Source organism: Pongo pygmaeus, chromosome 1 (genome assembly GCF_028885625.2).
Source record: "Pongo pygmaeus isolate AG05252 chromosome 1, NHGRI_mPonPyg2-v2.0_pri, whole genome shotgun sequence".
NCBI lineage: Eukaryota > Metazoa > Chordata > Mammalia > Primates > Hominidae > Pongo > Pongo pygmaeus.
The window spans coordinates 69,474,083-69,494,534 of NC_072373.2; the positions used below are offsets into that span (position 1 = coordinate 69,474,083).

At 35.4% G+C, this 20,452-nt stretch overlaps 1 protein-coding gene across 15 annotated transcripts in view; it reads left to right on the forward strand.

Moving 5' to 3' along the window:
- The window catches only part of ACBD6 (acyl-CoA binding domain containing 6), a 248,709-nt gene that overhangs the window by 100,585 nt on the left and 127,672 nt on the right, over nucleotides 1-20,452 (forward strand). For all 15 annotated transcript variants that reach the window (XR_010123589.1, XR_010123579.1, XR_010123599.1 and 12 more), the window contains exon 6: nucleotides 13,192-13,281. Coding sequence is in view for 3 of the 15 variants with exons in the window: in XM_054475506.2 (XP_054331481.1) it covers nucleotides 13,192-13,281 (90 nt within the window). In the remaining 12 variants the exon portion in view is untranslated. The remainder of the gene's footprint in view (nucleotides 1-13,191; nucleotides 13,282-20,452) is intronic.

Below are 20,452 nucleotides of genomic sequence, written 5' to 3' on the forward strand. Positions count from 1 at the left end.
TCTAGAAAACCCCATTGTCTCAGCCCAAAATCTCCTTAAGCTGATAAGCAACTTCAGCAAAGTCTCAGGATACAAAATCAATATGCAAAAATCACAAGCATTCTTATACACCAATAACAGACAAACAGGGAGCCAAATCATGAGTGAACTCCCATTCACAATTGCTTCAAAGAGAATAAAATACCTAGGAATCCAACTTACAAGGGATGTGAAGGACCTCTTCAAGGAGAACTGCAAATCACTGCTCAATGAAATAAAAGAGGATACAAACAAATGGAAGAACATTCCATGCTCATGGATAGGAAGAATCAGTATTGTGAAAATGGCCATACTGCCCAAGGTAATTTATAGATTCAATGCCATCCCCATCAAGCTACCAATGACTTTCTTCACAGAATTGGAAAAAACTACTTTAAAGTTCATATGGAACCAAAAAAGAACCCGCATCGCCAAGTCAATCCTAAGCCAAAAGAACAAAGCTGGAAGCATCACGCTACCTGACTTCAAACTATGCTACAAGGCTACAGTAACCAAAACAGCATGGTACTGGTACCAAAACAGAGATATAGATCAATGGAACACAACAGAACCCTCAGAAATAACGCCACATATCTACAACTATCTGATCTTTGACAAACCTGAGAAAAACAAGCAATGGGGAAAGGATTCCCTATTTAATAAACGGTGCTGGGAAAACTGGCTAGCCATATGTAGAAAGCTGAAACTGGATCCCTTCCTGACACCTTATACAAAAATTAATTCAAGATGGATTAAAGACTTAAACGTTAGACCGAAAACCATAAAAACCCTAGAAGAAAACCTAGGCATTACCATTCAGGACATAGGCATGGGCAAGGACTTCATGTCTGAAACACCAAAAGCAGTGGCAACAAAAGCCAAAATTGACAAATGGGATCTAATTAAACTCAAGAGCTTCTGCACAGCAAAAGAAACTACCATCAGAGTGAACAGGCAACCTACAGAATGGGAGAAAATTTTCGCAACCTACTCATCTGACAAAGGGCTAATATCGAGAATCTACAATGAACTCAAACAAATTTGCAAGAAAAAAACAACCCCATCAAAAAGTGGGTGAAGGACATGAACAGACACTTCTCAAAAGAAGACATTTATGTAGCCAAAAAACACACGAAAAAATGCTCACCATCACTGGCCATCAGAGAAATGCAAATCAAAACCACAATGAGATACCATCTCACACCAGTTAGACTGGCAATCATTAAAAAGTCAGGAAACAACAGGTGCTGGAGAGGATGTGGAGAAATAGGAACACTTTTACACTGTTGGGACTGTAAACTAGTTCAACCCTTGTGGAAGTCAGTGTGGCAATTCCTCAGGGATCTAGAACTAGAAATTCCATTCGACCCAGCCATCCCATTACTGGGTATATACCCAAAGGACTATAAATCATGCTGCTATAAAGACACATGCACACATATGTTTATTGCGGCACTGTTCACAATAGCAAAGACTTGGAACCAAGCCAAATGTCCAACAATGATAGACTGGATTAAGAAAATGTGGCACATATACACCATGGAATACTATGCAGCCATAAAAAATGATGAGTTCATGTCCTTTGTAGGGACATGGATGAAATTGGAAATCATCATTCTCAGTAAACTATCACAAGGACAAAAAACCAGACACCACATGTTCTCACTCATAGGTGGGAATTGAACAATGAGAACACATGGACACAGGAAGGGGAACATCACACTCTGGGGACTGTTGTGGGGTGGGGGGAGGGGGGGAGTGATAGCATTAGGAGATATACCTAATGCTAAATGACGAGTTAATGGGTGCAGCACACCAGCATGGCACACGTATACATATGTAACTAACCTGCACATTGTGCGCATATACCCTAAAACTTAAAGTATAATAATAAAATAAACATTTTTATAAAGTTAATACATTAGTTTTTTTAAAAAATCAAATGTTACTGTTAGTCTTATAAACAAAAAAATTCTCTCTTACCTGCATCCTTCTTACATTTTATTCTAGCTCCCTTAAGGCAAAAATTTTCTCTTTTTTTTAGGCAGATTCTCAGGCTGGAGTGCAGTGACGTGGTCAGGGCTCACTGTAGCCTCTGCCTCCTGGGCTCAAGCGATCCTCCCACCTCAGCCCCCAGGTAGCTAGGACCACAGGTGTGCACTACCATGCCTGGCTAACTTGTATTTTTAGTAGAGATGGGGTTTCACCATGTTGCCCAGGCTGGTCTCGAACTCCTGAGCTTTAGTAATCAGCCTGCCTCAGCCTCCCAAAGTGTTAGGATTACAGATGTGAGCCACTGCACCCGGTCAGACTTCCAGTTCTTTTAATGTGTCTTTTGCACCTTACCTACATAATTCTAAATAATATACTTCTATTTCTTGATTTTTCAACTTTAGACATTATTGATTTGTTTCTGTGTTATATTTAGATTTAACTGTTTTGCGCATCTTCCCTCTGTCTCTCTGACCCTCCTAACATAATTATATCACAACTTTTAATTTCAGCTTTCTGATTGAATCTCTGTTGAATCAATATTAATATTATTATGACTATGTAAATACTCATTGCTAAGCTGTGGATTGTACTTGTGTGTATCAGTCAGCTTTTGCTGTGGTACAACCCCCAAATTTCAGTTGCTTACAGCAACAAACATTTGTTTTTTGCTTGTATCACTGTCTCATGAGATGAGTGACACCATCTCATTTATATATTATGATAATGCTCTTACTTGATTTCTTTATGTTTATCTGATATTTCAAAAGGGTTTTGGATCAGTTGAGACAGTCTATATTTTATCTACTTTTATTATTAATAGTATGAGTGAAGGATGATGATAATATAACAAATCAATAAGTAGGCCACTTAACTTTTCAAAGTCACAGTTTTTTCACTGTAAGTATCTTGTGTGTACTATATGGTGCCTGTTAATATTTATCTTTCAAATAACACATAATACTTTATACAATGCATGTGATAGTTTACAGAGTACTTTCACTTATTACTATATTATCTTTACAACAATTCTCTAAGGCAGATATTGTCCTTGTTTTACAGACAGGAACTGAAGTTCACAGACCTACATTTACTTGCTCAAATCCATATAACTGCTAAGTAGAAACCAGGTCTGGGAGAGTATTCTTCCTACCACTAGATTTTAGAAGGATAAATAAAAAGAAGAAAAAGAAGGATAAGCAGTTGTCATTTGGCCTTCCTTGTGTTATGCTCTGGTTTGCAACAATTTCTTTTATAAAATATTACTGGAAGTCAAATCCACATGTGACCTCCACAAAGATCATTTGATGGACAACAGTGATAGGGGTGGAATAAGTGCCTAGAACACAGATAGCTTACACTAAATAACACATATTTTGTGTGTGTAAAGACAAGGAAAACTTGGCAAAATGTATTGTTTCTGCCATTTTGTTACTTTGATGTAGTGCTGCTTTGCAGATCTTCCAGTTTGTTAACCGTGCAGCTACCTTTACCCTCAGCCTGCCAGAACGTTGTATTTCATGAACAGATGAAGTGCTTACACATTCATAGACTGAGACACCAAGAATTCAGTTGGGTTCTCTCATTGCTCCAAGCAGATTTCTGCCCTCTCAGCCATGACAGTTCAGGCTGAGCTTTGAATACTGATGGCAAACCCTTTTATTATTAATCAGGGATTTGTATGAATTAATTTAAGAACATAAGGGAGGTGGGAGCTTAAAATCAAAATCAAACTTAACATCCCAAAATAAAATAAATAGTATTGCTTCATCACATTTAAAGCTCTAGCAAATAAAACAATTTGGTAAGCCTTGATGATAGACTAAAAGTGTGTAGCCTCAAAATTAAACTTGTAGTTAGATACTTTTAACCCTTTCTGTCCTTTTGACATTTTCTTATTATAAGTTGGGTAACAATTATAGTTTTGAAAGGATATTCAGTTCTTTTTTGTATTTATCTGATATTTGAAATTGAGATATTTCCCTACTGATTCCCTAAGATTCTCTGGGATAATATACATTTTTACTTAAAATCTTCATTCAGCAGGTTCAACCTAATTTTATGACAAAAAGTCACATTTATTGCACTTAAAATTTGCTGTGAGCACATAAGGAAATTTAATTATAATAATAAAATAAGCTACATTTGTATTCCCACACATTGAAATAAATACATTATTCACTGATAACTATGAATTTATAATTTATAAATTATTATTTGAAATACATTTGGATCTAAGTATTGTATATGAACAAATATATATGAAATGCCTTTTAAATAAAATGTATTTGTATTTCATAATGAAGTTATTTTATTGTACATAAGCATAATTCCTAGTGCACATCTTTTATTCATTTAAGTTGTAATTACTACAGGTTGGATATTCCTCATCTGAAAATCCAAAATCTGGAATGATCCAAAATCTGAAACTTTTCAGCAACAGTGTGACACTCCAAGGAAATGTTCTTTGGAGCACTTTGGATTTCAGACTTTTGGATTAAGGAGGGGCCATCAATAAGTATATAATGTAAATATTCCAAATTTTTTTAATCTAAAATTTTAAACACTTCTGGTCCCCAGCATTTGGGATAAGGGATACTCAACCTATGCTAATATAGTAAGGCATATATTTCTAATTTGAGAAAATTACCTGGTATTTCTTACTGGTATAGTAATTAGGGGGCATTGTCTGTATTTTGCATAATAGAAAAAAGTTTCATAGTTATGCTTAGATGTTTTAGGGTCCAAATTTGTAACACCATGGTGTCATACGTACTTTTTTAAAAAATTAAATTACAACTTTTATTGTGTTTTCAGTCATTTGAGAAATGCTTGAAAATTGAATTCAAAATATGAGGGGAAAAGTTAAAGAGATCTTAAAGCCTATTTATTTTTTTAAATGGTGGTTCAATTTTTATCTTTGACCCACATTACTACAGCTCTTCACACATACCAAATATTTATGGTTCTTCCAAGAAAATATCTTTTAAGGGGGAGGGATGATTTCAATAATTTGTGAAGTGTATTTAAAGTATGGGGAGAATATTTGCTATCAAACATCAGGCTCAAATTATGTTTACGTAATTCTTGTCACACACGTTATTTCTCAGATTAGTGTACTATACAATCAACACTAAATACATGCTTATTGATAGTATTTAAATAGTATTTTAAATCTTTGAAGTAATTTAAATGTTTTAGATCAAATGTAACAGTGTAATATTTTAGCAAAGTAGATGACCATCCAGTGCAACTGTTTATCATCAGTCCCCCCAAAAGCATTCATACATAGTTCATTGGTTTTCCATAGATTCTTATCTAATGCACTCCCAAATTCCGCTTTCACTGGGCTGCTTCTTTAGTTACATTCTTTCCTTTTCTGTCCTTTTGAAAGTGTAATTGTTGTCATTAGCCATTTTCCGTAGTCTATTGATTCTTTCAGATACTTTGAAGAAAGTCACTTTCTCTTGACTACCATTCCTTTCCTTTTCTACTTTGTTTTAAATCTGTGGCTCCTAACAGAATACAATTTGCATGCTTTTGGCTTGAGAAACTGCTGCAAACTCTGGTGAAACTGTGACAGTACCAACTAACAGAAAAGCAAAAGATTTAAGAGGCAGGGTCGGTATACTGAGACTAAATTTATGCAGTTATATGAGATTTGAGAAAGGAAGGAAGAAAAAATGCATCCTCTTAAGTCACTTTCTATATCAGGGTATATGTTATTTTGGTTATATAGTTGATTAAGATGTTAATTTGAAGGAACTTTGTTTATTCACACTAATGACAGAAATGCATTACAAATTGTCTATTATGCTTATTTGCATTAATGTAGGCAGTGGTGCCATTTAAAAATCAAGTCTGTGGTCATGCATTGCATCAGAAACTTAGATTTAATACAAAATCAGAAAATAGTGAAAGTAGCTTAAATCCTATGAGCTTTGGCAACTTATTTTTGGTATTTTTTAATTGTGGTAAAATATACATAAAATGTATCATTTTAATCATTTTTAAATCTATAGTTCTGTGTCATTAAATATGTTCACATGAGGCTGGGTGCTGTGGCTCACGCTTGTCATCCTAGCACTTTGGGAGGCCAAGGCAGGTGGATCACTTGAGGTCAGGAGTTCAAGACCAGCCTGGCCAACATGGTGAAACCCCATCTCTACTAAAAATACAAAAATTAGCTGAGCATGGTGGCATATGCCTGTAGTCCCAGCTGCTTGGGAGGCTGAGGCAAGAGAATCACTTGAACCAAGGAGGCAGAGGTTGCAATGAGCTGAGATCGTGCCACTGGACTCCAGCCTGGGCGACAAAGTGAGACTCCATCTCAAAAATATACATATATATATATATTTTTTTTTCATATGAGCCAAGTGTAGTGGCTCACGCTTTCAGGCACAAGGAATTCTTGAGCGCAGGAGTTTAAGACTAGGCTGAGCAACATAGTGAGATCCCGTCTCATAATAAAAAATGAATAAATAAAACAATACATTCACATGTGTAACCACCACCACCATACAACTTTTTTATCTTCCCCAATTGAAACTCTGTACCAAGCCAGATGTGGTAGCTGATGCCTTAATCCCAGCACTTTGGGAGGCTGAGGTGAGCAGATCACCTGAGGTCAGGAGTTCGAGACCAGCTTGGCCAACATGGTGAAACCCCGTTTCTACTGAAAATACAAAAATTAGTCAGGCGTGGTGCTGCACATCTGTAATCCCAGCTACTCGGGAAGCTGAGGCAGGAGAATCTCTTGAACCCAGGAGGTGGAGGTTGCAGTGAGCGGAGATCGCACCACTGCACTCCAGCCTGGGCGACAGAGTGAGACTTTGTCTCAAAAAAAAAAAAGAAACTCTGTACCCATTAAACACCCCCCATTCCTCCCTTCTCCTGGCCCCTGGCAGCTACCATTCTATTTTCTGTCTCTGAATTTGACTACTCCAGGTACTTCATTTAAGTGGAGTCATAACAATATTTGTCCCTTTTGACTGGCTTATTTCACTCAGTGTAACATCTTCAAGGTTCGTTCATGTTGTAGCATGTGTCAGTTTCCTTGCTTTGTAAGATGAATAATATTCCATTGTATGCGTATACCACATTTTGTTTATTCAGATATCCATTGATGGACACTTGGTTTGCTTTTACCTTTTGACTGTTGTGAATTATGCTCTGAACATAGGTGTACAAATTTTTGTTTGATTTTTTTTCCCCAAGAATCTATTATGAAAAATGTTAAACATATAGAGAAGTTGAATTTTACAATGAACATCTATATATCTACCATCTCGATTCTACCATTAATATTTTACTATGCTTGCTTTATCAATATCTAGCCATTCATCAAATCTTTTTTATTTTTTGATACATTTTAGAGTACACAGACAACAGTACACTTTCTTCTAAATATTTTAACATGCATATAATTAACTAGAATTCAGTATTTGGTTTGTCTTTTAAAATAATATTTATATACAATGAAATGCACAAGTCTTAAGTACACATTTGATTAACTTTGACAAATGCATATACCTGTGTAACTGAAGTGCCTATCAAGATATGGAATGTTGCTGTCATCCCAGAAAGTTTCCTCATGCCCCTTCCCAGCCACTGTTTTCTTTTAATCCCAAAAAGGTAACCACTGTTTTGATATTATTCTACCATAGATAAGTTCTGCTTGTTCTCGAACTTTATATATATGGGATTATACATATGTACTCCTCTGTGTAGGGCATCTTTCATTCAGCATAATGTTTTTGAGATTCATCCATATTGCTATAGTTCAGTACTTCCTTCTTTTATACTGCTGAATATGTTCCATCATGTGACTATACCATTGTCTTATGATGGATGCCTGGGCTGTTTTCATGGCAACTTCCTATTATTATTGCTGTTAATTACCTCCTTTATACAGGATGAAATAATACCTCCCTTTCATATTCCTTCACCCTTAAGTCACTGACATTATAGCTTAGTAAATTCTTGTGAAGGGATTTTTTTTTTTCTTTTGAGACAGAGTGTCAGTGTGTTGCCCAGGCTGGAGTACAGTGACTCGACCACGGCTCACTGCAGCCATGACTTCACGGGCTTAAATGATTCTCCTGTTGAGCTGAGCCTCCTGAGTAGCTGGGACTACAGAAGTGTGCCACCATGCCCAGCTAATTTTTGTAGAGACAGGGTTTCGCCGTGTTCCCCCAGGCTGGTCTCATATTTGCCCGCTTTGGCCTTCCAAAATACTGGGACTATGGGCATGAGCCACTGCACCCAGCCAGATTTTTTAAAGTAGTATATTCAAAACCTTTCTCAATTTCCTGACAAATAAGCAACACCATTTTTCCCTACCCTAGATCTTTGCCAGTGAAAGAGATCAAGATCCAGTAGTTGCTGATTTGAAGTGTGTATCACACATACTGGTGTGTGATTTTCTTTTTAATGCTCTTAAGTAAATTATCCCACAAGGAGTCATTGGCTTCCACGCTAGGTATATCTTGAGATGTTAGACTGTCTTTCAATCTTATTCCTAAGTTTTTGAAACAACATTGTCATTTCACTATGGACAGGGAAGTGAAAGAAGGAGGCATTGTGTAATTTCTGGTGATTGCAGGTAGGGGAGTTCTCACTATGGCCAGCTGCTACAGTAGTAGCAGCAAAAGGTAGAAGATAGTACAGAGGAGATGGGGACATTACAGGTTGTTGGTAGTTGAAGTCAGTCTCTACTACAGTTATAAATTGATACCCAATTTTTTTGCAGAGAGAAATTCAGATCTACCTGTTTGCAGTATTTCATTTGCTAATTAGACAGTACCATACCATATACTATATGTGTTTGATAGAATGACAGAAGGACAACTCTTACAAATTTAAATGTACCAACTTTGCCATGTTTTTATCTATTATGCATATGGTATACATACTTTGTATTTGATCTCAAAATACCATAAGAACATCAAGACTCATTTTATAATAGAATCTCCTTCCTTCCCTCCTCTCCCCTCCCCTCCCCATTTTTTTTTTTTTTTTGGACAGAATTTTGCTCTGTTGCCCATGCTAGAGTACAGTGGCACGATCTCATCTCACTGCAGCCTCCACCTCCCAGGTTCAGGCAATTCTCCTGCCTTCACCCTCCCAAGTAGCTGGGATTACAGGCATGCGCACCACCACACCCCACTAATTTTTTGTATTTCTAGTAGAGACAGGGTTTCACCATGTTGGCCAGGCTTGTTGCGAACTCCTGACCTCAGGTGATCTGCCCTCCTCGGACTCCCAAAGTGCTGGGATTACAGATGTAAGCCACCGCGCCTGGCCAGAATCTCTTCTCTTTTTTTTAATTTTGTGATATTGAGGAGAAAAGTCTAATTAAAAAAAATTCTACACGGCTTAAGGATGAGTTACTAAGGAAATCAGAGAAGCATTTCATATATTAAGATATGCTGTCTGTATTTTCCAGAAGGTATGAAAGTAATACCACTTAATAGGTTAGCTGCTACCCTGCACTTTCAAAGCACTTTAGAGTCATTCATCTGTCTGAGGTAGGACAGTGTTAGCACCCTTGGTTAATAGATGAGAACTCTTTTTCTCCCTACATCTTACTGTATTTGAGTTCCAGAATTTATTCAGGGCTCTGCAGTGTTTGTGGTCTTCTGGTGGCCTAACAAAGGGTCCTTTTAATAATGGCTCTCCCTCACCAATCTCCTGAATACTTCTGGGATATTTTTCCAGAAGAGTTTTAAAAATTAGAAACAAAGAATTGTCACTTATTTGGGTAGCAATAAAAATAAATTTAACTTGAAAATTTATAAGAGATTATATCACTCATGGAAAAAGATAAAACAATTATATAGACAAATAGGTAAAATAGTTCATAAATATGGATAAAGTCTTAGAAGATATAGCTTTAATGCACACCTAATTCATGGTTTCCTTCTGGAGGAGAGATTATGGAATTCTTTACCTAAAATAGTTTAATAATTGTATTGGTCTAGGTGTGTTTGTGGTTAACAAAGAGAAAGGAAAGAAACCACAGGTGTTTATTTCCTGATTTTATCATGATTAATTATAAGGATAGCATCTCTGCAAATTACTGGTTATGTTAGTGAGTTAATAATAATCTTAAATTAGAGCATGTTTATAGGAATTTTATAATTTGAAGAAGTAAAAGGTATCACACACACCTCATTTTGCTGGTTTTTGTTCATTTAATTATAGAGCATCTTGAAGGTTAAAATTCCAGAGCCTGATTTGTTTTGTCTGTGTTTATTTACAAGTATGTTTAATCCTACTCTTTTTTTTGAGCTTTTTAATACTGCATGGAATATTAATCATTAGGTGGTCTTAATGTAGATATCTTCAGTGCTTCTACAGAAAGTCATTGTCAGAGAATTCATTCTAATTCAAGGTTAATTAGTGTACCATTAAAATAATGTGTTACAAGAATTAATTGCATTCCAGGTCAGAAAATGTGTTAAAAAGTATGGTGTAAATGTCTGAGAGCACATCATCCTTCTTAAAACATTGCTATACATGCGCCCCGCTTCTGGAAAATATATCCAAAGTGAAAATCACTATGGAGGTCCAGTCATAGGTGTTTCCCCTAAAGTAAATTTTTGGCACCACATGGAAAATTTAAAATATGGGAAATTTAAAATATAACTCCCATTAACAGTAAAATGTGTTGCTTGTCAGCTTTACTATTGAAACAGCTAAGGATTTATATTTTAGCTTTAGTTGATATAACCCTATTGGGTCAAACCTAAGGAAAATTCAGGAATGTGGCTGAGAGACAGAAATTATCTATACATCTTATGGTAAAAGTACAAGACATATTATGTTGTCCTACTTATTATGTAGTTTTTGTAAGTACCCTATGTAAATATATCACACATCATCTTAACTATGTAGTAACTCTTGTCAATAGTTTAACCTAATAGCCATAAAATGCACACTTACAATTAGAACTAAAAATGAGACTTTGAAATTTTGTCTGATTCTTTTAATGTATTAATGCTGTGAAACAATAACATGGACCTGTAGAATATTTTATTCATTAGTATTTATTCAGAGTCTCATTAAAATATCTAATTGTTCATATGGAGGATTTCTGAATTAGAGCCCTAGTAACAGCAGGTCACATTAGAGCTACAAAAATTTTAACATAGGAAACTGCTCTAGTACTCAACAATACATTTTCACCTGGACTTTAAGAATTGTCTCCACTAAAAAATAACTCCTGGCTGGGCGTGGTGGCTCACGCCTGTAATCCCAGCACTTTGGGAGGCCAAGGCGGGCGGATCACAAGGTCAGGAGTTCGAGACCAGCCTGGCCAACATGGTGAAACCCCATCTCTACTAAAAAGAAATACAAAAATTAGCTGGGCATGGTGGCGGGTCCCTGTAATCCCAGCTATTTGGGAGGCTGAGGCAGAACTGCTTGAAAGCAGAAGGCGGAGGTTGCAGTAAGCGGAGATCCCGCCACTGCACTCCAGCCTCGGCAAAAGAGCAAAACTCCGTCTCAAAATAAATAAATAAATAAAATAAAAAATAACTCCTAGTGGGCTCTGAACAAGGCAAAATAAATTTTTTTTATTTTGATACTACAATAAATTGTGAATGATTTGACCACACTTTTTCTCTGCTTTCCTCCCTCTTAGGATTTTGTGTAAGCCTATTAGAAAACAGATATTCACAGGTAAATAAAAGTAAATCAAGTAAATGAAAGCAAAAGAAAAAGACAATTTGTAGGGAAGAAGTTTTCCTACTTTGTTTTTTGTTTAAAGAATAGATCCTAGTTTAATTGGTTGAACTAATAGGTATGTGAAGAGAGTCTGAATGATAAAAAGAATGTAGGCAGTTCTAGAAAAGCTATTTCTTGAAAGGTGCTTTTTACTTTAAATCAATCCTTGCCCTAGCTTATATCTATTTAAATCTTTTCTAAAATGACATAAAGTAGGGATGTCAACTTAATGTGGAAAAACATTCCATTCTTTATAAATGACAACATCATCACCATCTTCAGAAAGTAGTAAGCCATGCGTCACTTATTTATTCAGAAAAGCCCTTAGCTTTTGGGGTTTTGTTTATTCTTTTGAACCAAATAGGCTTTTTTTCATTAACTAAAACAAGATTTTCTGGCAGTAGAGAATAGAAATAACACATGTAGTAGTAACTGTGAGTCTTTGGTAGACAAGTGTTAAAATTAATATTTCGTATTTAGTACTTTATCTCCTAATATTTAATCATCCATTCTCTTTTACAAGTGGCTTTCACAGTCAACTGTTTGATGATAGACACTAATAGATTTTACTAGTGTTTTTGAGGTATTTCAGAGTGTAAACTTGCAATAGTAAGGAGAAATGCTTATTTGCAAACTGGTTAAATAATCTTTTTAAGGAATAAACTTGAGGAAATTTAGTTATAGTACATTTAGATTATGATTTCTACCTAGTTTTAAGTGCTTGGTTTTTTATTCTTATGATTTCTTTCCAGAAAAAAAGAAATGGACATAATATTTAGGAAAACTATACTTTATATTTGTAAAGTACAGTTTACAAAGCATTTTCTTACAGTTCATTTAGCAGATATTATTGATATTATTACTATTATTACTATCATTATCTCCACTCTGTAAGTGAACTGATTGAGCTGAAAGCAGGCATTGGGCTAGTACAGACCCAGAAGTAGATATTGGGGCTTCCCATTGATTGTTTTCATTGTTGTTGTTGTTGTTGTTGTTTTTGAGATGGAGTTTGCCCTGTCACCCAGGCTGGAGTGCAGTGGTACAATCTCGGCCCACTGCAACCTCCGCCTCCCGAGTTCAAGCGATTCTCTTGCCTCAGCCTCCCAAGTAGCTGGGATTACAAGCATCCATCACCATGCCCAGCTAATTTTTGTATTTTTAGCAGAGACAGGGTTTTACCATGTTGGCCAGGCTGGACTCGAACTCTTGACCTCAAGTGATCCACCTGCCTCAGCCTTTCAAAGTGCTGGGATTACAGGCATGAGCCACCATGCCCTGCCCCATTGATTGTTTATTGCTTTTTCCAGAGTGCATTTTTTATATCAATCATTGTTAGAATAATTAACCTATAATTTTTTATATTTCCTTATCTTTCTTAAAGCATTATATCTTTTACATGGCCCCACAACTGAGATAACAAATTCATTTATCTTCTGTGTTTGTTTTTAGGGTAGGGCTCTACTTCACTGGGCCTGTGATCGAGGACATAAGGAACTAGTCACAGTCTTGCTACAACATAGAGCTGACATTAACTGTCAGGTAAGAGTGATAAAGAAGAGCTTTTATTTTTTAAATTGAAGTATAATTCGCATAACATAAAATTTACCAGATTAACTCTTTTGAAATGTGCAATTCAGTGGCGTTTAGTACATTTCGTAACGTTGTGTAATCATTGCTACTATATAGTTCCGTAATACTGTTGTCACCGCAAAAGAAAACCCTGTTTCCACTAAGCAGTCACTTTTTAACATTTTTTTATTTCTCCCCTTGCCCCAGACCTTGACAACCACTAATCTGCTTTCTGTTTCTATAGATTTGCCTATTCTGGATATTTTATATAAATGGGAATCATAAAATTTATGGTTGTGTTTGAATTCTTTTACTTAGCATAATGTTTTGAAGGTGTATCTATATTGTAACATGTAACAATACCTCATTCCTTTTTGTGGCTGAATTTTTTGGATATCCCACATGTTGTTTATGCATTAATCAATTGATGGGCAGTTTGGGTGTTTCTGTCTTTTGGCAATTGTGAATAATGCCACTGTGAACATTTGTGTACTTGTATTTTTGTTTGAATACCTGTTGTCAGTTCTTTTGGTTGTAGACGTAGGAGTGGAATTACTGGGTCATAGGGTAATTTGATGTTTAACTTTTTGAGCAACTGACAAACTGTTTTCCATAGGAGCTACACCATTTTTCATGCCCAGCCGCTATGTATGATGCTTCCAGTTTCACCACATCCTCACCAATACTTGTTATTTTTGCTTTTTTAAAAATAACTATCTTAGTGGGTATGAAGTGATATCTCATCATGGTATAATTTTGATTTACATTTCCATAATGACTAATGATATGGTGTATCTTTTCATATGCTTGTTGACTATTTGCATATCTTTTTTGGAGAAATGTCTGTTTAAGTCTTTGCCCATTTTAAAGTGATTTGTCTTTTTGTTGTTGAGTTGTAGGAGTGCTTTATATGTTCTGGATACTAGACCCTTATCAGATACATGATTTGCAAGTGTCTTCTCCCTTTTTGTGGATTTTCTCTTTATTTTCTTGATAGTGTCTTTTGATGCACAGGTTGTAAATTTTGATGAACTCTAATTTATCATTTGTTTTCTCTTTTTTCCTTTTGTTTATGGTGTCATACTTAAGAAACCATTGCCAAATCCAAGGTCATTAAAATTTACCCCTTTCCAGAACCTAAGGTTTTGGTTTTCTTTCTCTTTTTTATTGTGGTAAAATACTCATAACATAAAATTTACCATTTTAAGTGTATAGTTATGTGGCATTAAATACATTTATATTGTGTGTGCCCATCACCACCACCCATCTCCAGAACTTTTTCATCTCCGCCAACTGAAACTCTAACCATTAAACACTAATCTCCCATTCCTCCATTCCCTCAGCCCCTGACAACTACCATTCCACTTTCTATTTCTGTGAATTTGACTACTCTAGGTACCTCATATAAGTGGAATCATACAATATTTGTCCCTTTTTGACTGGCTTATCTCACTCAGCATAAGATCATCAAGGTTCATCCATGTGGTTGCATGTGTCAAAATTTCCTTCCCTTTTAAAGTCGAATATTATTTGTATGTATTTACCGTACTTTGTTTATTCCAATATCTATGGCACTTGGTTTGCTTTTACCTTTAGGCGATTATGAATAAGGATGCTGTGAACATGGGTGTACAAATGTCTGTTCAAGTCCCTGCTTTCACTTCTTTTTTATATACCCTAGAAATAGAATTGCTGGATCATATGATAATTCTACATTTAATTTTTTGGGGAATTGCCGTATTGTTTCCCATAGTAGCTACACCATTTTACATTCCCACCAGTAATACATAGATATTCGAATTTCTCCACATCCTTGTCCACACTTGTTATTTTCTGTGTTTTTGACAATAGACATCCTAATGACTGATTTGGGTGCCTTTTATTTCATTTTCTTGCCTAATTGCTCCGGCTGGGCCTTTCAGTACTAGGTTGAATAGAAGTGGTAACATAGGCATCTTTGTCTTTTTACACTTAGGTTCTGGAAAAAGCTAAAAATAAAAATAAAAAAAATCACACAACACTGGTGTTATCATAAATCATGGTAATATCATCATTAAATTTGACTACCAAATCTTCTGGTCTTTATCTTCAGAATACCTCCTGTTTCACAGAGAAAGTAGAATAAATGTTTATCACCAACCCAGATCTCAGCCAGTAGCTCCAGACACACATATCTCTTCTTTGATATCCCTCAGACACTTCAAACGCACAATATCTAACACTAAACACCAGCATCCCTCAACAGTCCACCCTTCCCCGCCCACTACTCACCATAATTGGCACCATCATCCAACCAGTTCCCAGGAGAATATGTCATAATTTAGTTAACAAGTACCATATAAATGGACTGTAACAATTTATACTTCGACCAGCAGTGTGTGAGAGAATTCCTGTTTCTCTAGCCATGCCAAATAGTTCATCATAACACTTTTTGTTCTCTGCCTGTTTGATGAATGATGAATGGTATATCATATTTTTAATATAGCTTTCCCTCAGTTTCCCATTGTATTGATGGTATTTTTCTCCTTACAGGAACTTTTTACATGGTAAGGAAAATTTGCACTTTCTTTGTGATATAGTTGTTAAAATTTTCCCCCACATTTTCTTCTAGTACTTTCATTATTTCGTGGTTTTTATCAACTCATGTATAATTGACATATGTATCCTATGTATGTAATAGGAATTTTACTTTTTTCCAGATGGTGCCAACTTTATTTTTGTCCAGATGACTAGCCAGTTCCAGTAATGTTTATTGAATAATTGGTATCTTTTCTATAGCAATTTGAACTGTCTTATCATAGTCTCAATTCTTTTATGTATTTCAGTCTATCTTGGGGGCTTGTTCTTCCATTCCATTGCTCTGGTTTTCTGTTCATGTATTTGTGCTACACTGTTTTAAGTATTATAGCTTCAAAATATATTTTTAAATCTGGTTGGGCAAATTCCTTCACTACTCATTCAAAATACTTTCTACTATTTTGCTTATTTATTCTTCTGTGGGAATTTCAAAGTCATTTTTTTCAACATCCAGCTTTCCCCAACCACTATTACCACTAAATTAAAACAACAAACAAAAAAAAACTGGCCAGATGCGATGGCTCATGCCTGTAATCCTAGCACTTTAGGGGGCTGAGTCAGGAGGATCACTTGAGGCCAGGAGTTTGAGACCAGCCTGGGCAACATAGTGAGACCCCGTCTCCACACATTTTTTTTTTTAAATTAGATGTAGTGGTGGGTGCCTGTAGTCCTAACTACTCTGGAGGCTGAGGTGGGAGGATCACTTGAGCCCAGGAGTTTGAGGTTACAGTGAACTATGATTGTGCCACTGCATTCCATCCTGGGTGACAGAGCACAAGACCCTGTCTCTAAAAAACAACAAAACAGTTTTTTTAACCAAACACATTGTTTGGAGGTATTGTATATGGAAATTTCCCCAAGTTAGGCATTGCCTGAGGTTTTTGCCTTGCGGATTTCTTACATTCTATTTGTTTGGATAGTGTGAGACAAACAGTCCAAAAACTATAGGTGGCTTTATAGAATATTCTTTACTAAAGACTAAGCTTTAATGCAAAGTAAAAGTTCCATGTGGGTTTTTAGGTCGGATCTGTTAGAATTATATGCCTGGCACAATGTTTTCCTTTGTATTCACATGACCATTGTGTGTAGCCACCAGCTTTGATTCTCTTTTGACAGTCATAATCTATACAATCTAACTTTAGTTAATGGGATGCTTTTGGCTTTTCCAGTTTGAGTTGCAAACATGCTTCGAAGTCAGAGGGCTTCTGGAGATTAGCGCTCAGAATAACTCTTTTGCTTGTAATATCTTCTTTGGTTTTGTTATTGAAAACGCTTTTCAAATATAGACAATACAAACATGATAAATGGAAGGAAAGATTCATCTGCCTCATGACTCAATATTTCTTAAACAACATTATTATTGACTGGCCTATTGGTTGCCAAAAAGGAAAATCAATTTTATTAGAAGTATTTGCTTGGCTACAGATCTTGGTACTAACTCAGCACAGACAGTCTGATGTTATCAACTATCTGAAGACTAATTTTTACCAGTAGTCTGAAACGAAGCAGTAATTAGAGATATGTCAAAGTCTACTCTGTGTTTTCCTGTCATTTTTTACCCTTTAGTCTATCTCATACATTTTTTTTTGTACTACGGCTTCTATGTTGTGTGACTGATGGAATTGAAACTTGAAATTTTATTTCTAAGAAAGATGCTGTATAGATTTCATTTGTTATCTGACAGTATTATGGATACAGTTTTGTCTCTTCCACTGCTTGGTATTGATTTTTCGTTCCACTCTGGAAGTTAGATTCTTACCACATTTGGGATTAGGATATGGCTTAGGGATTAGGATATGGCTTAATCCCACATTTGGGATTAGGATATGTACACACACACACACACACACACACCCACCCACCCACACCCACACACACACACACACACCCTTCTCTGACTTCTTCAGTAACTTTGATTTTTCACACACACACACACACACACACACACACACACACCCTTCTCTGACTTCTTCAGTAACTTTGATTTTTCAAGCCCTGAAGAAAGATTAAAACTACGCCCCAAAGCACATTAAAAGGTATTTGAATGCTGAACATTTATTGGTAGGAGGAGTAGGAACATCTGTGGTGTATGTGTCAGTACTGTGTACTGGTGTTATGCAGTTTAAAAGAAAAACATTTTGTTTTAAGTGGTACAGAAATGTATAAAGGCTTTATGACGTATAAATTGTATAAGCTTACGGTTTATAGACTAGCCCTGTGCCCTCTCAGTGAATACCTTGTGCCTTTCTGTGTCTTATAAAAGATTTCAAAAACATGAGAAAAGTATAAAGCAATAAATAAAACCATCTGTAATCCCATTACATAGTGCGTATCTGTGTGGGGAGGGGTGGGGTGGGTAGGATATAACAAGTATTTAGTGTTTACTATGTGTCAAGAATTTTATGTGCATTGTCTCTTTTAGTCATTGCATCAATCCCATAATGTGCATATATTATGCTCTACATTTTACTGGTGAAGAAACAGGAGCTTAAAGAAGTTATAGAGCTAGTGAAGGCCAAAGCCTAGATTTGAATATTCTGACTCCAAAGCCCAAGCTCTTAACCTGTTCACTGTAAAATTTGTATATATTTCATTTTCATCTTTTTTCCTACTTACATGTATATATTTTAAAGCTATTTAGTATCATACTGTACATAAAGTTTTTTCTTCATTACTTAAAATTATTAAGTCTAAAATTCAGTGAGGTAATGTACACAAATCTTAAGGATACAGCACAGTGCGTTTTACATACATATATACACACACACACACACACATCTATACACATACACATACCCTTGTGTAACTACCACCTATTTCAAATTAGAACATTCCTGGAACCTCTAGAAAATTTGTTCCCTAAAGTTACTTCCTGTCAATATCCATCCTTCACTTCCACCCTGAGATGACTATTATTCTGAACTTCTGTGACCCCTGATTAGTTCCAACTCTTCTTAAAATTCAAATATTTGGAATAATAAAGTATATATACTTTTGGATTAGGCTTATTATGTTCAACATAACATTTGTGAGAGTCATTCATGTTACATGTATCAATTGTTCCCTTATTGCTGTATAACATTTCATTGCGTGTATATACCACAATTTTATCTCTTCTGTTGATGGGCATTTAGGTGTCTTTTTTTTTCCTTCAGTGTCTGGCTATTATGAATAAAGGGGCTGTGAGCTTTCTTGAATGTAGACTTATACACATATATTTTTATTCCTCTTAGGTATATACCTAGGAGTAGAATTGCTGGGTCATAGCATAACTCTATGTTTAACCTTTTGAGGAACTGCCTGTTGTTTTTCAAAGACACTGCACCATTTTATATTCTCAGCAGCGATGTATGAGAGTTCTAGTTTCTCCACATCCTTGCCAATACTTGTTATCATCTGTCTTTTTGATTATAGCCATCCTAAGGTATGGGAAGTAGCATCTCACTGTGGTTTTGATTTTCATTTCCTTGATGGTTAATGATATTGAGCATCTTTTCATGTACTCATTGGTCATTTGTATATGTTCGTTGTGGAAATTTCTATTCAGATTTTGTGCTCATTTTAAAAATTGTGTTATTTGTCTCTTTATTATTGAGTTATATGAGTTATATGTTTTGGATACAAGTCCCATTTCAGATGTATGATTTGCAGATACTTTCTTCAGTTCATTGAATTGTCTTTTTACTTGCTTGATAGTGTCCTTTAAAACATAAAAGTTTTAAATTTTTGTGGTCTTATTTTTTGTTTTGTTGTTTGTGGTTTTAAGAAATCATTGTCTAATCAAAGATCATGATGATTAAGCCTTTTTCTTCTAAGAATTTTATAGTGCTATCTCTTACATTGAAGTCTTTGATTATTTTGAGTTAATTGGGTAGAGTGTGAAGTAGGGGTCTAACTTCATTCTTTTACATATGGATATCCAGTTGTTTCACCACCGTTATTGAAAAGACTGTTCTTTCCCCCATTAAGTCATTGTAGCACTCTTGTCAAAAATAAATTTGTTTATAAATATGAGGATTTATTTCTAGATTCTTAATTTTATTCCATTGATCAATATGTCTTTCCTTATGTTAATACCACACAGTCTTGATTACTGTGGCTTTGTAGTAAGTTTTGAAATTGAGAAGTGTGATTTTTCCACCTTTTTTCAAGGTTGTTTTGGCTATTCTGGGCCCCGTGAATTTCCATGTGAATTTTAGGATCAGTTTGTTCATTTTTGCCAAAAAGGCAGTGAAGATTTTAATAAGAATTGCATTGAATCTATAGATCAGCTTGGGGAATAGTACCATCTTAAAATATTAAGTCCATGAATACATGATGCTTTCCCATTTATTTAGGTCTTATTTAATTTCTTTCATTGATGTTTTATAGTTTTCTGTGTACAAGTCTTGCACTTCTTTTATTAAATTTATTACTAAGTATTTTATGTTTTTAATCTTATAAATGAAATTGTTTTCTTCATTTCCTTTTCTGATTGTTCATTTTTAATGTATAGAGATACAATTAATTTTTGGCCAGGCATGATTGGTCACACCTGTAATCCCAGCACTTTGGAAGGCCAAGG